Source organism: Ursus arctos, unplaced genomic scaffold (assembly GCF_023065955.2).
Source record: "Ursus arctos isolate Adak ecotype North America unplaced genomic scaffold, UrsArc2.0 scaffold_2, whole genome shotgun sequence".
Lineage (NCBI taxonomy): Eukaryota > Metazoa > Chordata > Mammalia > Carnivora > Ursidae > Ursus > Ursus arctos.
The window spans coordinates 21,145,810-21,167,280 of NW_026622874.1; the positions used below are offsets into that span (position 1 = coordinate 21,145,810).

General features: G+C 35.9%; 1 protein-coding gene across 5 annotated transcripts in view; it reads right to left on the reverse strand.

Moving 5' to 3' along the window:
- The window catches only part of HMCN1 (hemicentin 1), a 467,709-nt gene that overhangs the window by 362,144 nt on the left and 84,094 nt on the right, over positions 1–21,471 (reverse strand). For all 5 annotated transcript variants that reach the window (XM_026509232.4, XM_044387879.3, XM_044387878.3 and 2 more), the window contains exon 2: positions 4,737–4,807. In XM_026509232.4, the coding sequence (XP_026365017.3) occupies positions 4,737–4,807 (71 nt within the window). The remainder of the gene's footprint in view (positions 1–4,736; positions 4,808–21,471) is intronic.

Below are 21,471 nucleotides of genomic sequence, written 5' to 3' on the forward strand. Positions count from 1 at the left end.
TTTGTGAAGTTTAGTTTCTAGACTGATTTATGAAATAATAAAATATTCTCTAAGCAAACACCGAAGAGAAAACAAAGTATATTTTTTAGATTAGGTGTTAAGTGATGACATAGCATAGAGGCTTTTCATATTTGACCCTTACTTACTGAAACTTTCTGCCATTCATTTAAAAAGGAAAAATGCACTAGAAACTTCAAATCTTTGTAAGAAAGAAAAAAAAAAAAAACCCATGGTATCCCCAGTGCCCATAACAATGCCCAATGTTGAATAAAGTGCAAAAGTAAATACTTGTTTTCTTTCAAAACTAGTTTTTCTACGTAAGCATGCTCTGGAATCCCAAGACAATGCAAAAATAAACCCCATAAGATGTAGTCCAGTCCAGAGAAAACCTCCAGAGAAATGTACACCAGCTTTCATTCCAGGAGAAAAGAAAAGAAATTATTTTCTTGAACAGAGATATGCCTGTATCAGGCTCAATTCCAGAAGGTGATGCACCAGGGCTCTGGGGAAGGAATCAATGGAGTATGAGTTAGGAATAATGATCCTTCACCCTGGAGACAAATGGAGCATGGAGGATAAGCACACTCCTTGAAGATCCATCAGAACAAAAGAAAGGGAGAGGCAGGAAAACAGGAAGTGTCAGTGCCAGGCCTCATTGAGAATGTAGGGATTTTCACTCTAGCCAGATATTAAAGAATACAGCTCAGCTGTATTTCTGCATAGAAAAAAAAAATGAATACAGTAAATCCTTTCTTAATATTCTATCAGCCAGAAATCTCCATTACTTGGTCCTTCTGAATCTCTATGTAATGAAAACTGGTAGGTTTTTTTAAGTTATCCTTTGTACTGTCAAGTAAAGTTTAAATTATATTTGATAAAGTTTAACTGTTAAATATGTATTTTTAAAAGAGGTTACCCTCATATAACACCCATTTGTTCAACAGCTATTTAAGTCCACTCTAGTGCATACACCAGTTCACCCCACAAGTGGATCAGAGGCTTAATGAGAGCTACTAAGCTCTTGCTCACAGGAGCTCATGGAAGGATAAAGCAACATAAAAATTTTAACAACCAGGGCAATACAATTTCTAATTCCCATGATCTATGTAAAGGATATAAATTTTTATAGAAAGATTTTTTTCAGAGGATATGGACATCTAAAGTGGCAAAGAATTTGTTATATTGAGGGACAGAAAAGTAAATTCTAAGTAAGTGTCAAGAAATGACTGAAAAAGAATGACATGGTATAAGAGAAAGGAAATGGAGGATTATTAGTGGGAAAAATCATCAGAATAAATTTAGTAAAAGAGAAAAATAGCTAAGGGATAACTACATACATCTCTTAGATTTCTTATGAAATATAATTTATTTTAGTGTATAATTTAAAAATTATAGAGATAGGCACAATAAAAGAATCATGACTGAATACATATTTGGAATGACAAGCTTTGGCTTTTTCATCCTATTCCCCAATTATGCTCATACCATGCACAGCGACAAATCAAATCATTCACCCAATAGTGAAACCAAAGTGTTAAACTTCAACTATAATTTGGCCTCTGTTGATTTGTATTTAGTGGTATATTCAATCTTTCTTTCACTCATCGAAGAGTAAGCATGTTCTATATGCCATGCATTTTACTAGGGTAATGATGAGCTAAATCAGACATGATTCTTCAATGTGAAATCCCAACTACTTTGTGATGGAGAGACATAGTGAGATATGACCAAGCATGGAGGAAAGGCAGGATCACTGAGGAAGTGGTACTCAAGATGAGACTTTGAATACAGGATTTTAAACTAGGTTAAGGGAACATGGAAGTGAAGGCAGAATGAAGGACAGGAAAATCACTTAGAAGCTTTTTTGATTTGTTTAGACTAAAGATACGGTAATCGGGACAAGGGTAGTACCAAAAGAAATAGAGAAAAGTCAACTGATATGAAAAATATTTAGAAAGTTAAAAACCAAGACTTGATGGTTTGGATGTTGAGGGAAAGGGGAGAGGTATATTAAGGTTGATTCAGACTTTTTGGTAGTATAACCAGAATATTGTAGGCATCATTCACAAAGATGACAAATAGAGGACAAAGAGCAAGGATTTAGTACCAAGTATGGAGCAATGGAAAGGGCACATTTGTGAGTTTCATTGTAGAAGTCCATTGTGACATCCAGGAGACTGACACAGGGTCTGTATTTCAGAGGAAAAGTCTAGGCTAGAAATATTTATGTGGGTATGGATGATTTTGCTTAAAGGGAGGATACAAAAAATATTTAGAAAGTTAAAAACCAAGACTTGATGGTTCCAATGTTGGGGGAAAAGGGAGGGGTATATTAAGGATGATTCAGATTTTTTCATAGTATAACCAGAATATTGTAGGCATCATTCACAAAGATAACAAATAGAGGACAAAGAGCAAGGATTTAGGACCAAGGATGGAGCAATGGAAAGGGCATGTAGAGAGAAATGAGCTCCTTAGGAAGCTGAGGCAAAGTGGGAAGAAAAATGAGAGTGTAGGAAAGGGTGTATTTGTCAAAGACAAGAAGGATGTCCATCTAATATGCTGACGACTGAAATGTTTCCACTGCATTTAACAAGACAGAGATCACATGTCACCAGCTAGAGCTACTTTGCTGGTGTGGGGCTGTGGGGACTAGAGTGACATAGACAGAGGAGCGAATGGGGGAGGCGGGTGTGAGGAAATGATGGTGGTGAATACAGACAACTTTCTTGACACTGAAGGAACTAAAAAGGATAAAAGTTGTTATTTGTAAGAGGATTTGAGAAAAATAGAAATTTCTTGTTGTTTATTTTGTTTTGCTTTTTATGGTTTGGTTTGTTGGGATTTGTTTGTTTTTTGGAGAGACTAGGACACATTTAAGAATAAATGGGAACTTCTAAGCAGCTGAGAGAAACAACTTGAAATGCTAGGATCCTGAGAAAGCCAAAGAGTTGAGATCAAGTAAAGAATGAGAATAGGATGGGTAATGGGTGTCAGTGGATCGGAGGTATGAGGAAGAGAGGGCTGACATTTGTATATGCCTGTGTTTGAAACAGTAAGTGAGGTCACTTGCTCAGAGTAGAAAACTCACTGAAATAACCAATAGTAAAAGGGTGAGGTGATGGAGGTTTAAAAAGAGTAGACAAGATATGTAATTGCCATTGGGAGTAATTTATTTTTAAAGATTTTATTTATTTATTTTGACAGAGAGAGAGAGAGAGAGCGTGCACACGAGCAGAGGGAGGGGCAGAGGCAGAGGGAGAAGCAGGCTTCCCGCTAAGCAAGGAGCCCGATGAGGGGATGAGGGACTCGATTCCAGGACCCTGGAATCATGACCTGAGCTGAAGGCAGACCCTTAACCAACTGAGCCACCCAGGTGTCCCAAATGGGAGATTTAATTCACCAAAGAAACATAGGAAGATCATGGGAGTTTTGAGAGTCCCGTGGAGATAGGTAGGTTTGTATTTACAGTGGAATCAACCTGCCCTGTTGTGAGACTTCAACAGCACTTGACCACTGGTGGGCAGGCATGAATAATGCAGATAATTGGGGTCAGAGAGGAATGAGGTTTTGTCTTTTAAACAGAAAAGCAATGGACAAGAAAGAAAAAGATGTGTTTTTGAAATGATAGGACTCCGAGCTAGATTGGAGGAAAGTAAAAAAAGGAGAGATCTGATGGCCTGGGAGACAAGATAGGGGTCAGTGAAGGTGAAGGAGCAGTTGTAAACAACCGCACCAACAGGCTTGGTGGACAGATGGTTGCTGTTGGAGGTTAAGATGCTTGAATTCGTGATCTGAGTGGTAGAATGGATTAGTGATGGTCCAGAGGGTGTGTGTGAGAATGGAAGACTGAGATAAAGTAAAGAACAGGCTATTGAAGATGACTAGCAGGTCAAGGAACTGAGGGGAGAAGGTTCTGAATGAGGGAATCAGATCATTCCCATAAATGCTGAAGTCCCTAGAATAGTGGCAGCCCTGAAGGGGAAAGGCAGCCAAAGATCCAGGTACCAATAGCTTAGATGAATGATGGGGAGTGGTCAAAAGGTCTGCAAGACTACAGCAGAGACCATCCATGGAGGATACCATAGTGAAGCAACCTCAAAGAGCAAGTTTTTTGTTGTTATTGTTTTAATGAATGGATTAAGCAATAATGATCTCAAAGCAGCACTAAGGAGAAAGTACATACTAACCCTATCTCCAAGTCCTGTTTTCAGAATAACAGTTAAACCAATGTTCTTCTTCTCTAATAACCAAATTATACTTATGGTCAAAAATTTTATAGTTGCTTTACAGCACAGAATATCAAAATTATTTTAATTATACCATTTCTGTTATGGGGAAAGAATTAACTGTTCCTTATGATTCTCAATGAAGTGACTCACCGAGTGCAGGGTTCAGCAAACTTTTCCTGTAGAGGTTCATATAGTAAATATCTTAGGCTATGAGGGCCAGTCTGTCAAAACTACTTTTATCTGCTATTGTTGCATGCAAGCAGCCAGAGATGATATATAAATGAAGGTGAACTCAATCTGCCCCACTCCCAGAGCTATTGATCAATTTATTCAGCACTCAAGAGAAGTGGTAGTGAGAAATGGAGAAGAGAGAAAAAGAAGCAGTATTGGAACTTAAAACCCAACAATTATTTCTATCAGATTTAAAAATAAGGAAAATCAGACAGATGTTCATGATTTTCCTTTCCCCTAAAACAAACTGAAAAATTGAAAGCAAGCACTTACCTGAACATACAGTTCTCTGAGTTCATATTGAAATTTCTTGGGATCTGTGGTAATTGTCACCGGGCCAATTTCTATGAAGATAAAAATGAGACAGGTGAATAAATTGTAATCAACAGCATTAAAGACTCTATTGTGTTTGCAATTGTCTTTTCATTCTGCACTACATGGCTATTTATTAATAAGAAATATATAGCCAGCAAAACAATCTACTGTTTCTCAGTTTATAGCTACCAAAGAAAAACATTGTTTACAATTTGCTGGAAATCATGCTTATGTAGAGTGAATTTTTAGCCTTGGGAAATGCAACAGGCAGTCAAAAAGTCATAAGACAAAGAGTCAGGAGACCCCAGGTTCAGTCCCTTTTTACTCTCACTGGTCAGTGAATATTTATTGAATACCTTCTTTGTTGCTGGACTCTAAATTAATCCCTTACCCAGCCTATAATTCTGTTTTCTCCACTATACATTGTAAATTTGTTTGCAACTTTTCTGCAAGTCCAAATTAGTTGAAAATAAAAAGTTTAACATTAAACAACCTAAAACAAATGAATGAACGTCAATGCCACATAGTTTTTAAGAACTTGCAGAAGCACTGAAATGAGGACATTAAAAGTTCAGGAAATAGCTCCTATCACTTCCTCCCCCTGGGCTGGGGTTGCTGTCCATCACTATCACCATTCTCCTGAGCTGACTTTGACCACCGTAATAACCTGACTACCCTGATGTACTCCCCAACGACCACTCCAAATAGGAACAAGTGGGGCCAGTGCCTTCCTTAGAAAATCAGGACCTCAATAAGTCAGGTGAAGAGAAAGAGCCCAGATACCAGGGTGCGTGAAGTTGGCAATATTATTTTTATAGGATACAGTATGTCTTTAAAAAAAATCAACATTTAAAATAGACGAGTGGAAAGGGGCCTTTACAGGAATCAATTACTTCCTTAAGAAGCATTCATATGCTTAAGGAATATAGTATTAAAATTCATCAGAGTATCACATGCACAGACATATCATCTTAAATTCCCAGGGTGGATGAAAAGTTTTTTGTTTTATCTTATGAAGATACAGGCTGCATTCAAAATGATAATATGCAACTACAATACAAAATTATAAAAATATTTAACATTGAGTTTTTAGAAGACATTTTTCTAGCTTTAAAGGCACACTGCTAGACAAAAGACTTTATGACTTCAAAGGATAATAATTAGTCAGGCCTTCTATAATGTGCTAAATATAATACAAAAACAGACTGCAGGATTTTAGAAATAAATGAGGTAAATTGGAAAGGAAGCACAATTTTTCTGCCATAACCCATGTAATTTTTCTTAGAAATCACATGAAAACTATGTCTGCATCCTTCATCACAGATTAGACACCTTGCAGTATGCAAAAGGAATGGAGAGGCAATTGGAGGAACTGTGTGAAAATGCAAACATCTGCATTCCATACCAAGCAGAACAGTTATTAGTTATGTGAAAGTCTTGTCCCAAGTATATGGAAAATCATAGAAGCCTACTCCCTCAAGACTAAACAAAGGCATACTTTGCAAAGGAATGCAAAATAGCAAAGAATATGCCAGACAGTTACACCCTGACATATAAATTGTCAGCAGCATTGTCAAGCCAAACTTCTATATCCTACATGGCATAATACTGAAATAATTCTAGAATTCAAAGCTCAAGAATTAGAAAGAAATACAAAGAATACTGGAGGAAAGCAATTACATAAGAATAAAAAGGGCACACATACAAGAATATTGCCTATAATAAGAATTTAAAAAATAGCCCTGGATATATGCCTGTTCTTCAAGGGTGGAGATCAAGGACTGCTATTAAAATAAGAGGACTGATTAGCCTTCATTTATATCCATAGACTCAAATACCCATTTGTTTTCAACAAAGATAGGAAATCCCTCCTGAAGCTCATTAATAAGCATTTTTGCAAACTACACTGGACAGCTGAGATAAATCTTTTATCAGTTATGAGAAATACTCGGGAGAGGTGAGGGCTTGCTGAACTGCCATATCCCTCCAGCTGTAAGCATCCTTTCCAATTCTTTTTGAATTGAATGATATGACTATTTGGCAAAATCAGCCCTCCTCCCTTTCAGGACTTGCTTCCATTCCAGTCTTTCTCTTCACTTAATACAGCCCTGTGCCAGTTGTGTTACGAGCAATTTCCTCTTCTCTTCCTTTTTGCTCATGTTGGTTTCATCCCCTGCCAAGCCTTTGATGACATCCAGCAGGTACAACTTTGTCCTCTCTTCCTGCCTGAACATGGTCCTCTATTGCTTACAGAATTAAGTGGGAATTCTCCAAGGCATTCCAAGTCTCTCTTCTATTAATCCAATTTTCTAACTTTGTCAACATCCCTTAGCATGAGGCTACTGTGCTTCCTCACTACCCCCACGGCCATCCTCATGGTCTTTCACCTGCCCATATGCCACACATTCTAAAAAGCCTGATTTAAATCCTACTCCTTGAATGTTCTGTCTTTTCTCCAATTTGCTTTAATGTTGTTTTGATAATACTTGTACAATAAAGACATGGGGAAAATGAAGGTGCATAGCGTTTAACAGAATGCGGAGATCATCTCCACTTTATTCAGTTAATTTTATCTTATTTCTTACAAAGAAAACCCACTAAAAAAAAATCAATCAATCCGTTAACCATCAATCTCCAAATAGAAGCACTGAGCTAGAAGGATATTAAGATTCGATCTCTTTATCTATAGACAAGAAAACTTGAGGTCTGGTGAAGATGAAATCCAAAACTTTGATGGTGGAAAAAAAAAAGTTAAGATATCTGAAAACATTTTCTACACAGAGCAACATGTGCAGCTCGCTAATAATTCTTCTTTTCCAAGATCTCCATTCTGTTGATGATTATAGGACTATTAACTTTCTCCTCCTTTCCGCTGGACCACAGGCAAGATAGACCATGTGACATGGTCAATATGACACTGATTAGCCAACCAAGAAAGCTTTCAGTTTTCTCTATTAACTACATGATTTATTCTTTACTTCAACCAAGTTATTAATGCATAATCAATACCTATAATTTCCCACATATAGCTTGTCTTAAAAAAACAAGCAAAAAAAAAAAACAAAACAAAACAGGGGGGTCTAGGTGGCTCAGTTAGTTGAGCATTGGACTCTTGGTTTCAGCTCAGGACATGGTCTCAGGGTCCTGAGATCCAGCCCTGTATCGGGCTCCGGGCTCAGCATGGAGTCTGCTTGAGATTCTCTCTCTCCCTCTCTCTCTGCCCCTCCCACTACCCACACATGCACTCTCTCTCTCTCAATAAATAAATACATAAAATCTTCAGAAAAAAGAAACATTAGGGCAACGTTTATTGTTACAAATATAAGAAGACCACTTCTGATTTTTTTTTTTAAAAGCGTCCAAAACTCCAAGGCAGTCTCCTCTTTTCATTTTGTTATTTCTCGTTTCCTAGGGACTTATCAGATGGGTTGGATTTATTTCCAGCATCTCAGCCATTGTTCTCTTAATCTCAGTTGTTGGATTGTATTTGAGAAAATAATGGAAAGAAGTTCACAATGTAATATTTTCTTTCACTGCTTCATTTGGCAAGATCGATATCCAGTTTCTCACTTCCTTTTTCCTTTCCACTAACAGATTTCTGCTCCTTACAGCTTTTCTTTACTCAAAGGGCTTCTTGATAATAAGAGGAATAGAAAGTGCTGCTTGCTGGGGTTTAAAGACTACCCATGCAGGATTTGATAACAATGTTCGCAACTTTTTGGCTTTAAAAAATGTATAGTTCTTGGCTTTATATTTACAGTTACACGTAAATATGTGGAAAGTTAAAATGAGAATCCCTAGCTGCATTATAAACTAAACAATATTTGAAGAGCATCATAGAAAAATCAAACATAGATGGATATAACAATGGAAATTGTTGAAAACTATAGCAAGCTATGAAAAATTAGAAAGTTTTATTTAGTGCCTGAAAAGAGCCAAATAATACAGAAAGGGATAGCAAACTTTCTCAGTGTCCAGAGAGAATAGAGACCCCTGAACTCTAGGGAAATACAGAGTGAAGGCACCAAGAAGGAGATGAGGACGGAGCTGAGCCCTGAAGAGAACACCAGATTAACGGAGGCTGGCATTAGAGCAGAGAAATTCCAGACATTGGGACGTGGGCTGCTCAAAATCCCTCCCATGAACTGAATCTCACCATGTTCCATGCTCTAAAAATTCTACTCTTGGTCAATTAAACACAAATTAATTATAATGTCTTCTATGTGCAAAGTTGCTAGTAAATAGACACATTCAAAGCATTAAAGTTGTCTAAATGAAAATTAATAAATTTCATTTCCTGCTTTGGGATGCTACAGAAAAGCAGATTAGTAACTATATTTACTTTTACTGTGTTCACTTTAATCCACAATACACTCTTTCTAGATTTCCCTATCCTCATTCAATTATAATGTTGCTGTCCAGCACCATTTTTAAATGATCTGCATCTAATCCATGAAAACAGAACTGCTTCCTGACTTTGAACTAAGCTAATGCCAAGTATATTTCAGGACTCATTTAATTGAGTACATTCCTACGCACACGAGAATAGGTAATTTTCAAGACCACTTAAAGGCCCTTAATGATTGTTTTGACATGAAGTGATATATTTAGTGTGTTTTATAAAATCCAGGCCAATGGTGAATTCATGCCTAGCATGTTATCTTATATTGATTAAATAGCATTCTGCTCCACTATCCAAAGAGATTATTCCTTTAACAATGAGTTGTATGATAACCTTAAATATATGTACTTAACAAAACTGCAGCTAATATTTGTAAAATGCAAGGGTCATTTCACTTGGCCTGCTGAACAGGATACAGAAAAAATTGTGAACATGAATTCAGCAATGTGACACAGCTGTTTAGAACAGGAAGCAAAGAAGAATGCCATAATAATCGACACAGGACTTTGAGGTATATTAAGTAGGAAGGATGTCATTGCTTATGCTGGACCTTAGCCCGAGCTGCAGCAAGCACTCTTGCAAAAACAGCCGTGGGAATTTTAATGGCCAACAAAGTTCAAACTCTTAGTTTTACCTGAAATCCTAAATAAAAAATGGCATTTTAACACCAAAATATATCTATGCATTGATAAGGTATACTCAAATAAGAAAACATATAATGTTTTGTCATGCTATTTAATAAAATTTAATTAACATAATAAAATTTATTTAACAAGCTTTCCAGTGTGCTCACGGTACTCTGAAAGTAAACAAGAAGAGAATGAATATTATGTACAAGAAGGTTTTAAAATTTAAATAACAATATTCTTATAAGGAAATGTGTTTTTAAATTTAAGATAAAATTAGAATTCATTTCAAAGTTTTAATTGTTCTCCTAGACAATTCTTTAGCTTTAATGGTCTTTCAAATAAATCTAGACATCAGTGAGGGATAAAGAAAGATTATAAAAGGAGTAAAATGTTGTTGAAGAAAAAAACACACTTATTAGTCCTTAGAAATGAATCACTAGTATTGTGAAAATTTCCACATGTTAAGAGAATAGACTTAACTTCAGCCCTGATTGTTTCCACAACTAAACAAATATATGCAGTCTTTTGATCATGTTTTCAGGGGAAATATAATTCAGAGATCCAAAATCATATTTATGAAGCAACACTATATTGGCAAAAATATGGAAATCAGAGAGATTGCTAAAAATATGATAGATGCATTTATGTGTCTGTATATATGTGATATTATATATATGGCTTCCCCTAAATACTTGCATTCATTCATTCAACAAATAGTTCAAATTGGCAGGAAAAAGCACAAGCAAGCAAATACACTTAAAGAGATACAGCAGAGGGGCGCCTGGGTGGCTTAGTCGGTTAAGCGTCGGCCTTCAGCTCAGGTCATGATCCCAGGGTCCTGGGATCGAGCCCCACATCAGGCTCCTTACTCAGCGGGGAGTCTGCTTCTCCCTCTGCCTCTGCTGCTCCCCCTGCTTGTGTTCTCGGGCACTGCCCCACACCGACAAATAGATAAATAAAATCTTTTTAAAAAATTTTTTTAAAAAAGAGAGAAATAAGCAGAATCGGAAACGTCTGGGTGTGTCTTTCAAATTAAAGGGCTGACTGCATGGAGCTAAGACCAGTGAAGTTGTACATGGCCTTGCTCTCAGAGGCCCCTGCTCTGTTGAGAATGCTTTGCAGTCAACTGTCTTGAAATAATTTTATCTTTGAATTTGTGTTTTGTAAGTGAAGTTCAATGGGACAATGGAACATGCAGTGTGAGCTTGGAGCCTTGGATCATGTGTGCTCCTGCCTGCCATTACTTCTGAGGATAGGTTCTCAGCCACCTCCCACCCCTGCATGCCCAGGCCCTATCCTGTTCCTGCTTCTACAGCTGTCACCATCCACCATCCACCCCTGCAGGGACCTGAATGTGAGGATGGAGGGGGCTGGGAGCTCTGGCCACTGGAAACCATGTCTCAGCAGGAGCAAACCTTCCATACACTCCCCACCCAGGTACCAAGCATGTCTCAGCACCAAGGTTTAAAGAACCCTGGGGGTCAGCTGTCTGCCAAAGACTGGGGCCATTGGAAGAGATGTCTGGCTCAGCTGACCAGACCCCACCCCAGGCTGAAGCACAGTGCTTGTCCCACATCTGGCAGGAAGGGCAATCCCACAGCCCATCTGGCCAGATGCTGAGCTCAGCCCACAGCCCGAGGCAGGACCTCAAGGACCAGCATGGGTCTGCACTTGGCCCACGGGTATCCTGGTGCCTGGGGATGCTCCCTCCTGACAGCATGTCTAAAGGATCTTCTCCTCCTCCCTGCGACTCTCTGAAGTCTGTTAGCATGGATTTTACCATCCATCATTATTTTGTACAATACCAGTTTTAAATACAAATATCAGAGCATTTAACTCCTTCATGGACTCAACCAAGTTATACAATTTGTATAATTGTGCCTCCAACTGACTAGAAGAGACACATACAAGCTAGACTTAGGAAGGTTAAATGAGGACCTATTCATTTATATTCCCAGCAACAGTATAAGTGTTCCAGGTTTATCAAGACATTAAATTAAGTAGTACTCCTTATTGAAGAGTATAAAAGATTTTTTTTATGAAAAAAAAACCTTTGTTATATAAAAGAAAGCTAAATATTAAAATATATGCATTCTGACAATTTATGGATTTAATACATTAAAAATCTTTAAAAAAATTTTTTTTGCTTATATGTGTTTTAGAATACTTAGCAACAATATTCTTAAATTTATTTTGTACAGCACATGGGCAATTATACTGATGAAAATTGATAAGACAATAAAGAACATCACGAGCATCAATAAGAAGACAACTGCTGGTATATAAATATATATATAATAACTGGAAAAGAATTGATAATCTACATGCAAACTAGTATCTGAAGACAAATACATTAAATAGGATTATTTTTAAAAATATTTAACTTTAATTCATATTTTATAGTATATAGTAAAATAAACTCCAATAGGCTTAAATGGTTCAATATAACCATTATAATTATTTTAACTGAATCCAAATTAGAATATAAATCTGATATACAGAAGAATAATATTCTCCTTTTCAAAGCAATAGAAGAAATCATAAGAGGAAATACTGACAGATATAAATATACAGAAATCAAATGAAAACTGATTACACTTGCGGTAAGCACAGCATAACATACAGAGTGGTCGAATCACTATGTACACCCAAAACTAACATACACTGTGTGTCCACTATACTTCAGTAAAAAAAAAAAAAAAAAAATGAAATGAATACTAAAATCTAAAAAAGTCAGATTTGGCAACATTTCCGTCATCAATTAAAATAGATTAAAATCTACACTATCAGAAGAGATCATTCAAATGTGTACCAAAAAAAAAGTATCAATCACTACATAAAAAGAAAATTCATTGAGATGGAAAACAAAGAAATTAGACCAGAAGCAAATGTTCATATTTATTATAGTGAAAGAGATATAAACTTCAGCCAATTTTAAGCACCTTGCAAGAAAGAAAAGGATTTTTTAAGATTATCCCTCAAATCGTAACACAACCTGGAATTTGTGTACTGTTGGTAAGATCATAAGTGGTTACCACTTTAGTGAAATTTACTATAGTTATATGTATTTTAGGTACGGTAAGTTATATGTATTTTAGGTATGGTAAGTCTTAAAAGTATCTTCTGATATAATCACTTCCCTCTTCGTTGTAATTACCTGAGAATAAAAAGACACGACATAACTAAGATATAAACAAATAATGTCAAAATAGAGAAACATATAAATCTCTAAATAATATTGGGTAGCAATTAAACTATTGTTCTGTGTAGAAACACAAGTAACAGCTTATCATGTAACTGAATAAAGAGGCAAAACATAAATTTTATATACACTTTGATTACAACTATAGAGACAGACATGCATGAAGACAAATTCTGAAAGGTCACACCAGAGTAAAAATTGACATTTGGAATAGGCAGAATAATGAGGACTTTTTCCTTTCATCAAAAATTTTTCAAATTAGTGTATTCAGAATTTAAGGACAGAAAAATTTCACTCCCGCATATACAATCTTGAGGTCGTACTCATGAATTTTGGTTGTGTTCATGAATTTGTGGCTCTTAATTGGTTTATAATGGCCTCTGGAAAAAGGCACAAAAATATCTCTCAGTGTTAGGCAAGGTAACAAGGAAAGCAGTGATTTAGGACATTATCTGTTACTGTTGTAAGGTGAAATATTTGAAGAAGGTGAAATATTTAGAATTTAATCAAAACAGCCATTGTCTGGATCCAGTATTCTTTTTCAATCCTCTCACTTCAAACTTTCATCTTTCTTTTAAATGCACAACTCTTGGCAATGTCATCTTTCTACTGTTAGTCTTTACTGAATATATAAAGAATTCCTTTTGACTGAATGAAATAAGACACTCTACAAACTTGTAACACTGAAATTCAACCACAGTCATGCTTTGGTTCCATTATTATCATTATCATTATTATTATTATTATTGGTTTTTATTTTCTCTACACAGTCTTGCAATGACGTGTATCTATTCACACACACATGTGTATCTGTCGTGCTTTTTCTGCTTCAGAGAAATATCAAAAATACAAAATATTCAGTATAATTTTAAATGTTGAGTGTGAATCATCAATGTCAATGTGAGTATCCATTTTAAATTTAAATACTTCTCCTAATATGAAGTTCAAAGTATTTATCTTAGTTGGTGGCTAAAAGTTTCCCCTATTTGAACGCTATCACAGTCTCATTAAGGTTAATTACTTTGTTCCTGTGTGAATCTTCTCCAAACTTATTTTCTACCCAAGACAAACCTGCACCTGGTGCCCATTCTTGGTACTGGGAAGGCATCTGCATAGCAGCCATCCCACTCCCTCTATTCCCAGGTCACCAACACACTGCTGCAATTGCAAGGCCAGGCATATGCGTCCCCACAGATACCAACAGGCTGTGTCACATGCCCGGCACTTTCCAAAAACTATAGACAAGGAACAAGAGACATTCTGTTGCATTCCTCCGGTATCAAGGTGATCAGTCTTTTCTTATCACCACAGGGTTTCAATACCCGTGCTCCAAGTTCCCATGCTTCTCTACTTCACTTTGAAGAGCGTTCCTGTTAACTGATTATATCAAACCTTCTCTTTAAAACCTGAACTCCAAAAGGCAGGGGTTGTTTCTTTGTTGTACAGTCTGTACTCAAACCAAAATGCAATAATTAACATGTGTTTCACAGGCATCCATTAATAACAATTAGCAGAGACACTGAAAGGGAGATTTGTCCAACTAAAGTTCCCAACCACACTGATTAATAGTGCTTAGATTGGTGCTGATCCAGATCCCACCAGAAAATCCACATAGACAAGATGGAAGTGTCATATGATTTGGAATTGTTCATTTACATGGCCCATGTTTACTAAATGTTGGACTTAAGAGGCAGTCTATTGCTTTGGTTAAGAGTTCTAGCACTAGAATCAAAACTAGTTGGGTTAGAATCAAGGCTCTGCCATGTATTTGTTTTATGTTTGGTTTGGTTTGGTTTTTAATTTTTGTCAAGTTGCTTAATCTCAGTGGCTTTCAGTTTCCTCATCTATAAAATGAGAATAATAATCATACTTACAACCAGAGCTGTCGTGAGAGTTTAATGAGGACAGCATGCATGGTGCAATGCCTGGAATAGATTAAACACGGTAACTCTGCTGTTGCTACTGCTACTACTGCCAGTAACTTGTGACAACATCAAAGACATTACTCTGGGTACCATGACTGGTTAAGTAAATATCTACTATAAACAAAGAGCAACTTCAGTCTGGGAGTTTAGGGGAAAAAATGATACTTTTCTTGTGCCTATCACTACTTAAGATGATTTCATGAGTTTGCATTTGCATCTCAAGAAAAGATTAGTAGGGGCGGCTGGGTGGCTCAGTCATTAAGCCTTTACCTTCAGCTCAGGGCGTGATCCCAGAGTTCTGGGATCCAGCCCCACATCAGGCTCCTCCCCTGGGAGCCTGCTTCTTCCTCTCCCACTCTCACTGCCTGTGTGCCCTCTCTTACTGGCTGTTTCTCTCTCTGTCAAATAAATAAATAAAATCTTTAAAAAAAAAAGACTAGTAAGTAAAGTATGTTCTTTTTAAGATTTTTGTTTTAGTAAGGTACATTCATATTAGAAGCCATATCTCCTACAAAAACTTTATATTTTTACTTTCTTTTCATAAGATGAAAAAGTCAAACTTTTATTGTGTTTATATGAGTTTTTAGATAACTACACCTGTGCTTTCTTTCCTTTGGAGACAGTAGAGCATCATTTCCCACATCAGTCATTAAATAGATTTCAGAATTTAAAATTACATGATAAAAAGTATTTCAGAAATATGCTTGATCTTTAATTTCTACTTCTCTGATAATTAAAACCATTAATACCCCAAACAAAATTGAGGTAAAAGCAGCATCTACCAAAAAGAGAAAAGAGTTTTCTGATTTAGGATCACTAATTAATATTTTACATAAAAATACTACTGTCAAGTTATACTATCTATTATTCTCTGTTCCCAAAGTAATCTAGAAAAATGTCCATCCCTATATCTTAGTTTCATATTTTTTCTATATAGAAGGCTGTTTTCCCCCTTGTCAAACTTTTCTTCAAGATTTAACTCAAGTCTCAACTTTTTTAGGAACACCTTCCTGAACGTCTCAACCCTTAGAGATCATTCCTCTGAATTCTTTTAATGACATGTCTTAACTGCTTATTTACCAGATGTGGTAGGCATTTTCTAAAATGGCCTCCAATCATCCCCACCAGCTGATATTCACACCCTTGTGTAATTAATCCCCTCTCTTTGAGTATGGGCAGAACCTAATGACTTTCTTCTAATGAAGAGAATAGTACAAAAATGATGGGCTATCACTACCAAAATTAGGTTACAAAGAGACTATGGCTTTTGTCTTTCATGCCATCTCTTGCTCTTTAATGGAAATTACCCATGTGAGCTACCCTGTTTTCCCACAGAGAGGCCCACATGGCAAGGAACTGAGGGCAACCTCTGGCCAACAGCCATCAAGGACCTGAGGCCTTCTTTGTCCAACAGCTCATGAGGAACTCAATCCTGCCAAAAACCATGTTCGTAACTAGGTGGACCCTTCTCCAGTTAAGCCATGCAATGACTACAGAACAAACCAGTACCTTGACAGCAGACTTGGAAGAGACCCTGAGTCAGAGGACCTAGTTAAGGCATGCTGGGATTCCAAATGAACAAAGTGTGATATAAAAATTGTTGGTTCTGTTACAACACTAAGTTTTGGAATAAATTTCTGTGCAGCAGTAGATAACTACATTAATTTAACTGCATATCGTCTCCCGAGCTAGATTATAACTGCTCTCATGACAGTAACTGAAATTTTGACTCTCCATCCCTTGGACAGTGACCCTCACTGTTTGATAATGGTGATACTACAGAAAAACATAGACAACAATTTTGAACAATATATAAAAATCATTACCTTAAAATAGTCGCTATAGCAAATACAGAGAAATTACAGTCTATCTTCAAGGATCCGTAGTTTAATGTGCAAGAGAGAGAAAATATAAACATTTGTATGTATATGTGTTTATAATAAATGTCCAAACAGAAACACCAGACATTGTAGAAATGACCAATTTTAGAAAGGGTGAATATTTAAGTAATTATTATTTAAGTAATTAAGTAATAAAAGCAAATGAAAAGAAAGTATGATTTCTAGAGAAATCAGAAATTAGTATGGACTATCTGAAAAATATGTAAGAAAAAGAAAATACTAAATATTACAAAATATCTTAAAACAATTGCGGCACTTAATCCTAAAAAAAAAAAAAATCACTAGGGATATAATGAATATTAATAAAACTCTGAAGTCATACATACATTATCTCTAATGATGCCCATGAATCTCATGATAATTAAATCAATAACGTCAAAAGGATGAATTAATTGAAGAACATTCAAAGCAACTGAAGTTGAATTAATACTCTAAATAAGTTATTAATGAAATATACACTCTGCCAAAGAATAACCTGACAAATATTTAAGATATCTTCCGGCAAATAGCAAATACTCTTCCAACATTTTTTCATTGAACAAATAATTTTTAAGTCCCTACTAGGCAACCATGCCCTGTGCTTAAAGCTAACCATTGAAAGCCTAATATGTAGCTAGCTGTATTAGGTGAATTTATGTGACTTCTTTTCAATTCTGTAAATTTCAACCCATTCTTTTCAATTCTGTAAATTTCAACCCATCTACTGAGTTTACTATTTAAAAAAAAAGCTGAATATGTTTGGCACAGGTCATAAGGAAGAATGTGTAGAAGGCATTTTTCTGAAGAAGAACTAGAACAGACTGAAATCAAACAGAACAGATATTAAGCACCTCATATCTGACAGCACTGTGCTTGGCACAAGGGAACCAACTGTGGAGGAGACAGACATGATTCCTTTCCCCATGGAATTCACAGTCTTAGAAAAGGGAGAATAAAACAAACAAGCAAACAGAAAAACAGCAATAGGTTGGAATAAGTGCAAAGGTGGAAATAAGCAAGCTATCGAGAAAAACAATGGGGAAGAGTAGCTGCTTAATATTACATTACCAAGGGAAGAACTCTCTCACTTTCTTTGTATAAAACAAATGTCCATGATCTCCATCCATTTTTATATTGAGCTGTTGGCATTTTTGTGTCAATTTGTAGAACTCTTTATATGTTAAGTAAATTATGTTTAGTCTGAGATAGGAGTTGCACAAATTTTCTCTAGTTTGATGTTTCTTATAAGCAATTTTGACCACGCAGAAAGTTTTCCTTTATGTAGTAAGTAAAATTTATTACTCTTTTTCTTATGGTTCCTAGTTTTTATCATAGTTGGGAAAGCTTTTTCATGTTGAAATTATATAGAATTCTCCCATGATGTCTTCTATTACTTTTATGGTTTATGTTTTACATTTACATCCACGATTCATTTGAAGTTTCTTCTGGCATAAGCTATGAGGTATGGACCCATTTTTTTCCAGATGGCTACCCTGTTGGCTCATCATTATTTATTGAAAAATCCATTTTTCCCCCATTGATATTATATGTACTGCAATTCACATATGAATTCTATATTTTTTCCACTGATTTTCCCTCCATGCCCAGAACCAAACTGTCTTATTAATAATTGAGGTCTAATAAGTTTTCATCTCTGGTGGGGCTAATTCCACATCATTGCTCTCCTTTTGCTTAATTTTCCTGGCTATTTGTGCTTGTATGTTTTTCCATTATCAACTCTAGATCAGTCTATCTCGGTCCAAAAATATCCTGTGTTTTTGTGATTGTCACATAAATTTATAAAATGAATCAGGAGAAACTGACAAGATGCTGAGGCTTTCCATGTGTATTATTCTAAATATTAAAGTATGCTTCGGGGAACATTAGAAGCCTTTAAAAGGATTTTTTGCTTTTTTCTATATAGAATGTTGCACATTTCTTGTTAAGCTTAATGCTATTTTATATATATATTTTTATGGTGAACGCTGGGGATCTTTCTTCCACTGGGTCTTTTAATGGCTGTAACTTTGTATATATAGAACCATTGATTTTGTGTATTAATTTTTTCTTTCGCTGCTGTTTGGAATTGTTTAACTCTTTGTAAGAAGTTTCAGCTGATTCTTTTGGTTTTGCAGGTACACAAATACATAAGCTGCAAATGTTTTCTTATTTTTATATCTCTAATTTATTTCTCTTATCTAATTGTACTCTAGAACAATGTTAAATAATAGTGGTGATAACGGACATCATTGTCTATTTCTGAGATTATTAAGAATGCTTATAATGTTTCCCCATTAAGGATGATACTGGATTTGGGATTGAAATAGATACATTTTATCAGGTTAAGAAAAATATCTATTTCCAGTTGTACTAGAGGTTTTCCTTTTTAAGTCTGAACATTACATTTTGTTGCCTTTTCACAAGTATGAATATAAACATGTGCTTTGCTCCTTAAATGTAATGTTACTAGATCTGATGTGAAATGTTGGGGCTCAGGAGCAAATGGTCAAGACAGAAGTCTTAAGACATTTATTGGTGCAAAAAGGTGTTTTTATTACAGCATGGTGACAGGACCTGTGGGCAGAAAGAGCTGCCCTGGGGTTGGGAGGGGCTGATTATATACTTTTCAAGTTGGGAGGGTATTAGGGATAGTGAGAGTCTCTAAGGAATTTGGAGGCAAGATTTCCAGGACCTTGAGGGGCTAGCTGTTATTAGGAAAAGGTCATTTACTATCGTCTAGTAAAACCTGAGTCATGAGACCTCAGATGTATATCAGTGGGCATATGCTTGGAGAATGACTGCTAACATATATGTTGGGGAAGTAGAGATAAAGGAAGTTTCCAAAGAGATTTTTACAGGATCCTGGAGGTTAGGATAATATCAAGCTAAGGTTGCCTTTGGCCTCCAGCAAAGTACTAACATTGAGGCAGCTAAGCTCCTTGAAGAAGGTCACTCTACCTGTCTCAAGTACTTGTCAATGGGCTTTAAGTTATAAGAAGGGTTTTTTTTTTTCTTTTGCCTTTGTTCTCCTCATCAGATTTCCTTTTATTTACTGAATCATTATCTCCCTGAAATAAACCTCTTTAATCAGGATTTTTTTAAAGATTTAATTTATTTTAGAGACAGAAAGAGCAGAGAGAAGCAGAGGAGAAAGAAGAGGGAAAAGGAGAGAAACTGTTAAATTTTCTTTTTCTGCTCTTTGGAACACTTTAAATACCATTAACGTTATCGGGTTTTTAAAGGTCTGGTAGAATTCTTTTTGTGAAACCATCAGAGCCAGTTGATGATGCGTGTGGGGTGTAGATTTCTCTGCCCTGGCCCCCCCATTCCCAGTTAATTTGTCTGTTTTTGTTTTCTATATATTTAAGAGTCTTTGAGATAATTATCTCTCTCTAGAAATTTACCCATTTTATTCATTTTTAAAAAATTATTCACCTAGGGGCGCCTGGGTGGCTCAGTCGTTAAGCGTCTGCCTTTGGCTCAGATCATGATCCCAGGATCCTCAGATCGAGTCCCGTGTCGGGCTCGCTGCTCAGCGGGAAGCCTGCTTCTCCCTCTCCCCCTGCTTGTGTTCCCTCTCTCGCTGTGTCTCTGTCAAATAAATAAAATCTTAAAAAAAATTTTTTTAAATAAATATAAAATAAAATTATTCACCTAGAGTTTGGAAAAAATCTCTCATGGCTTCAATTTCCAGCATATTGGAGTGATTTTCCCTATTATCCTTTCTTATGTTATATATTTGTACACTCGCCATTTTTTATTTCATTAGCTGACATTTTACTTCTCCCAAAGAAGTACTTCTAGTCATCTCTTACCTAATTCATTTATTTCTGCTTTCATGCATATTGATTATTGAGTATTTTGCTTTCCATGGGTTGATTTTCCTGTTGTTGCTGTTGTTTTCTAACTTCCTAACCTAGTCCTCAAAGTAGTGAATCTATACTTTTTCTTCTGGGATTTGTCTCATCTGCATACTACAGATTCTAATATGCTGTGTTTCCATTATATTTATTGTCTAAACTTTAACCATTTTACTTTCGATTTCCTCTCGGACATGACTTGAAGAAAGAGATTTTTAAATCTGATGAACTGTGGTTTTAAATTTTCCTCTCTTTTTATTTTTACTGCATTAGTTTTGTTGCATTGCGATTAGTGCAGTTTTCTTTGTGTACATGTTTGGTCTCTGTTAACATTCTGTAGTCACATGTATTCTCTGTTTTCAGTTTTAAATATCAATTAGATGCACTTATTAATTATGTTGTCTAGGTCTTACAGATTTACATATTTTTGTCCACTTGATCTGTCAAGAACTATGGAAGAAAATTAAGAGTCCTCACTCTAAGTGGCTTCTGTTTCTACTGCTAATCCTGTTTTATTCTCTCAGGGGTATGGAGATATATTTCTCTATTACACTTTCACTGTGAATGTTTCAATCCTTTATAAAGTATTTGTTTGTCTCAATTAACATTATAAAGTGTTCTTTTTGACTCATTTAATTTGACCTATAACAAATCTTCCCTTATATTAAGACCACGACCTTACCTTGTTCTTTAAAAATTTTATTTATTAATTTATTTGTTTGTTTATTTATTTATTTATATTTTTAGGAGGGGGAGAAGAGGGGCAGAGGGACAGGAAGAGAGAGAATCTTAAGC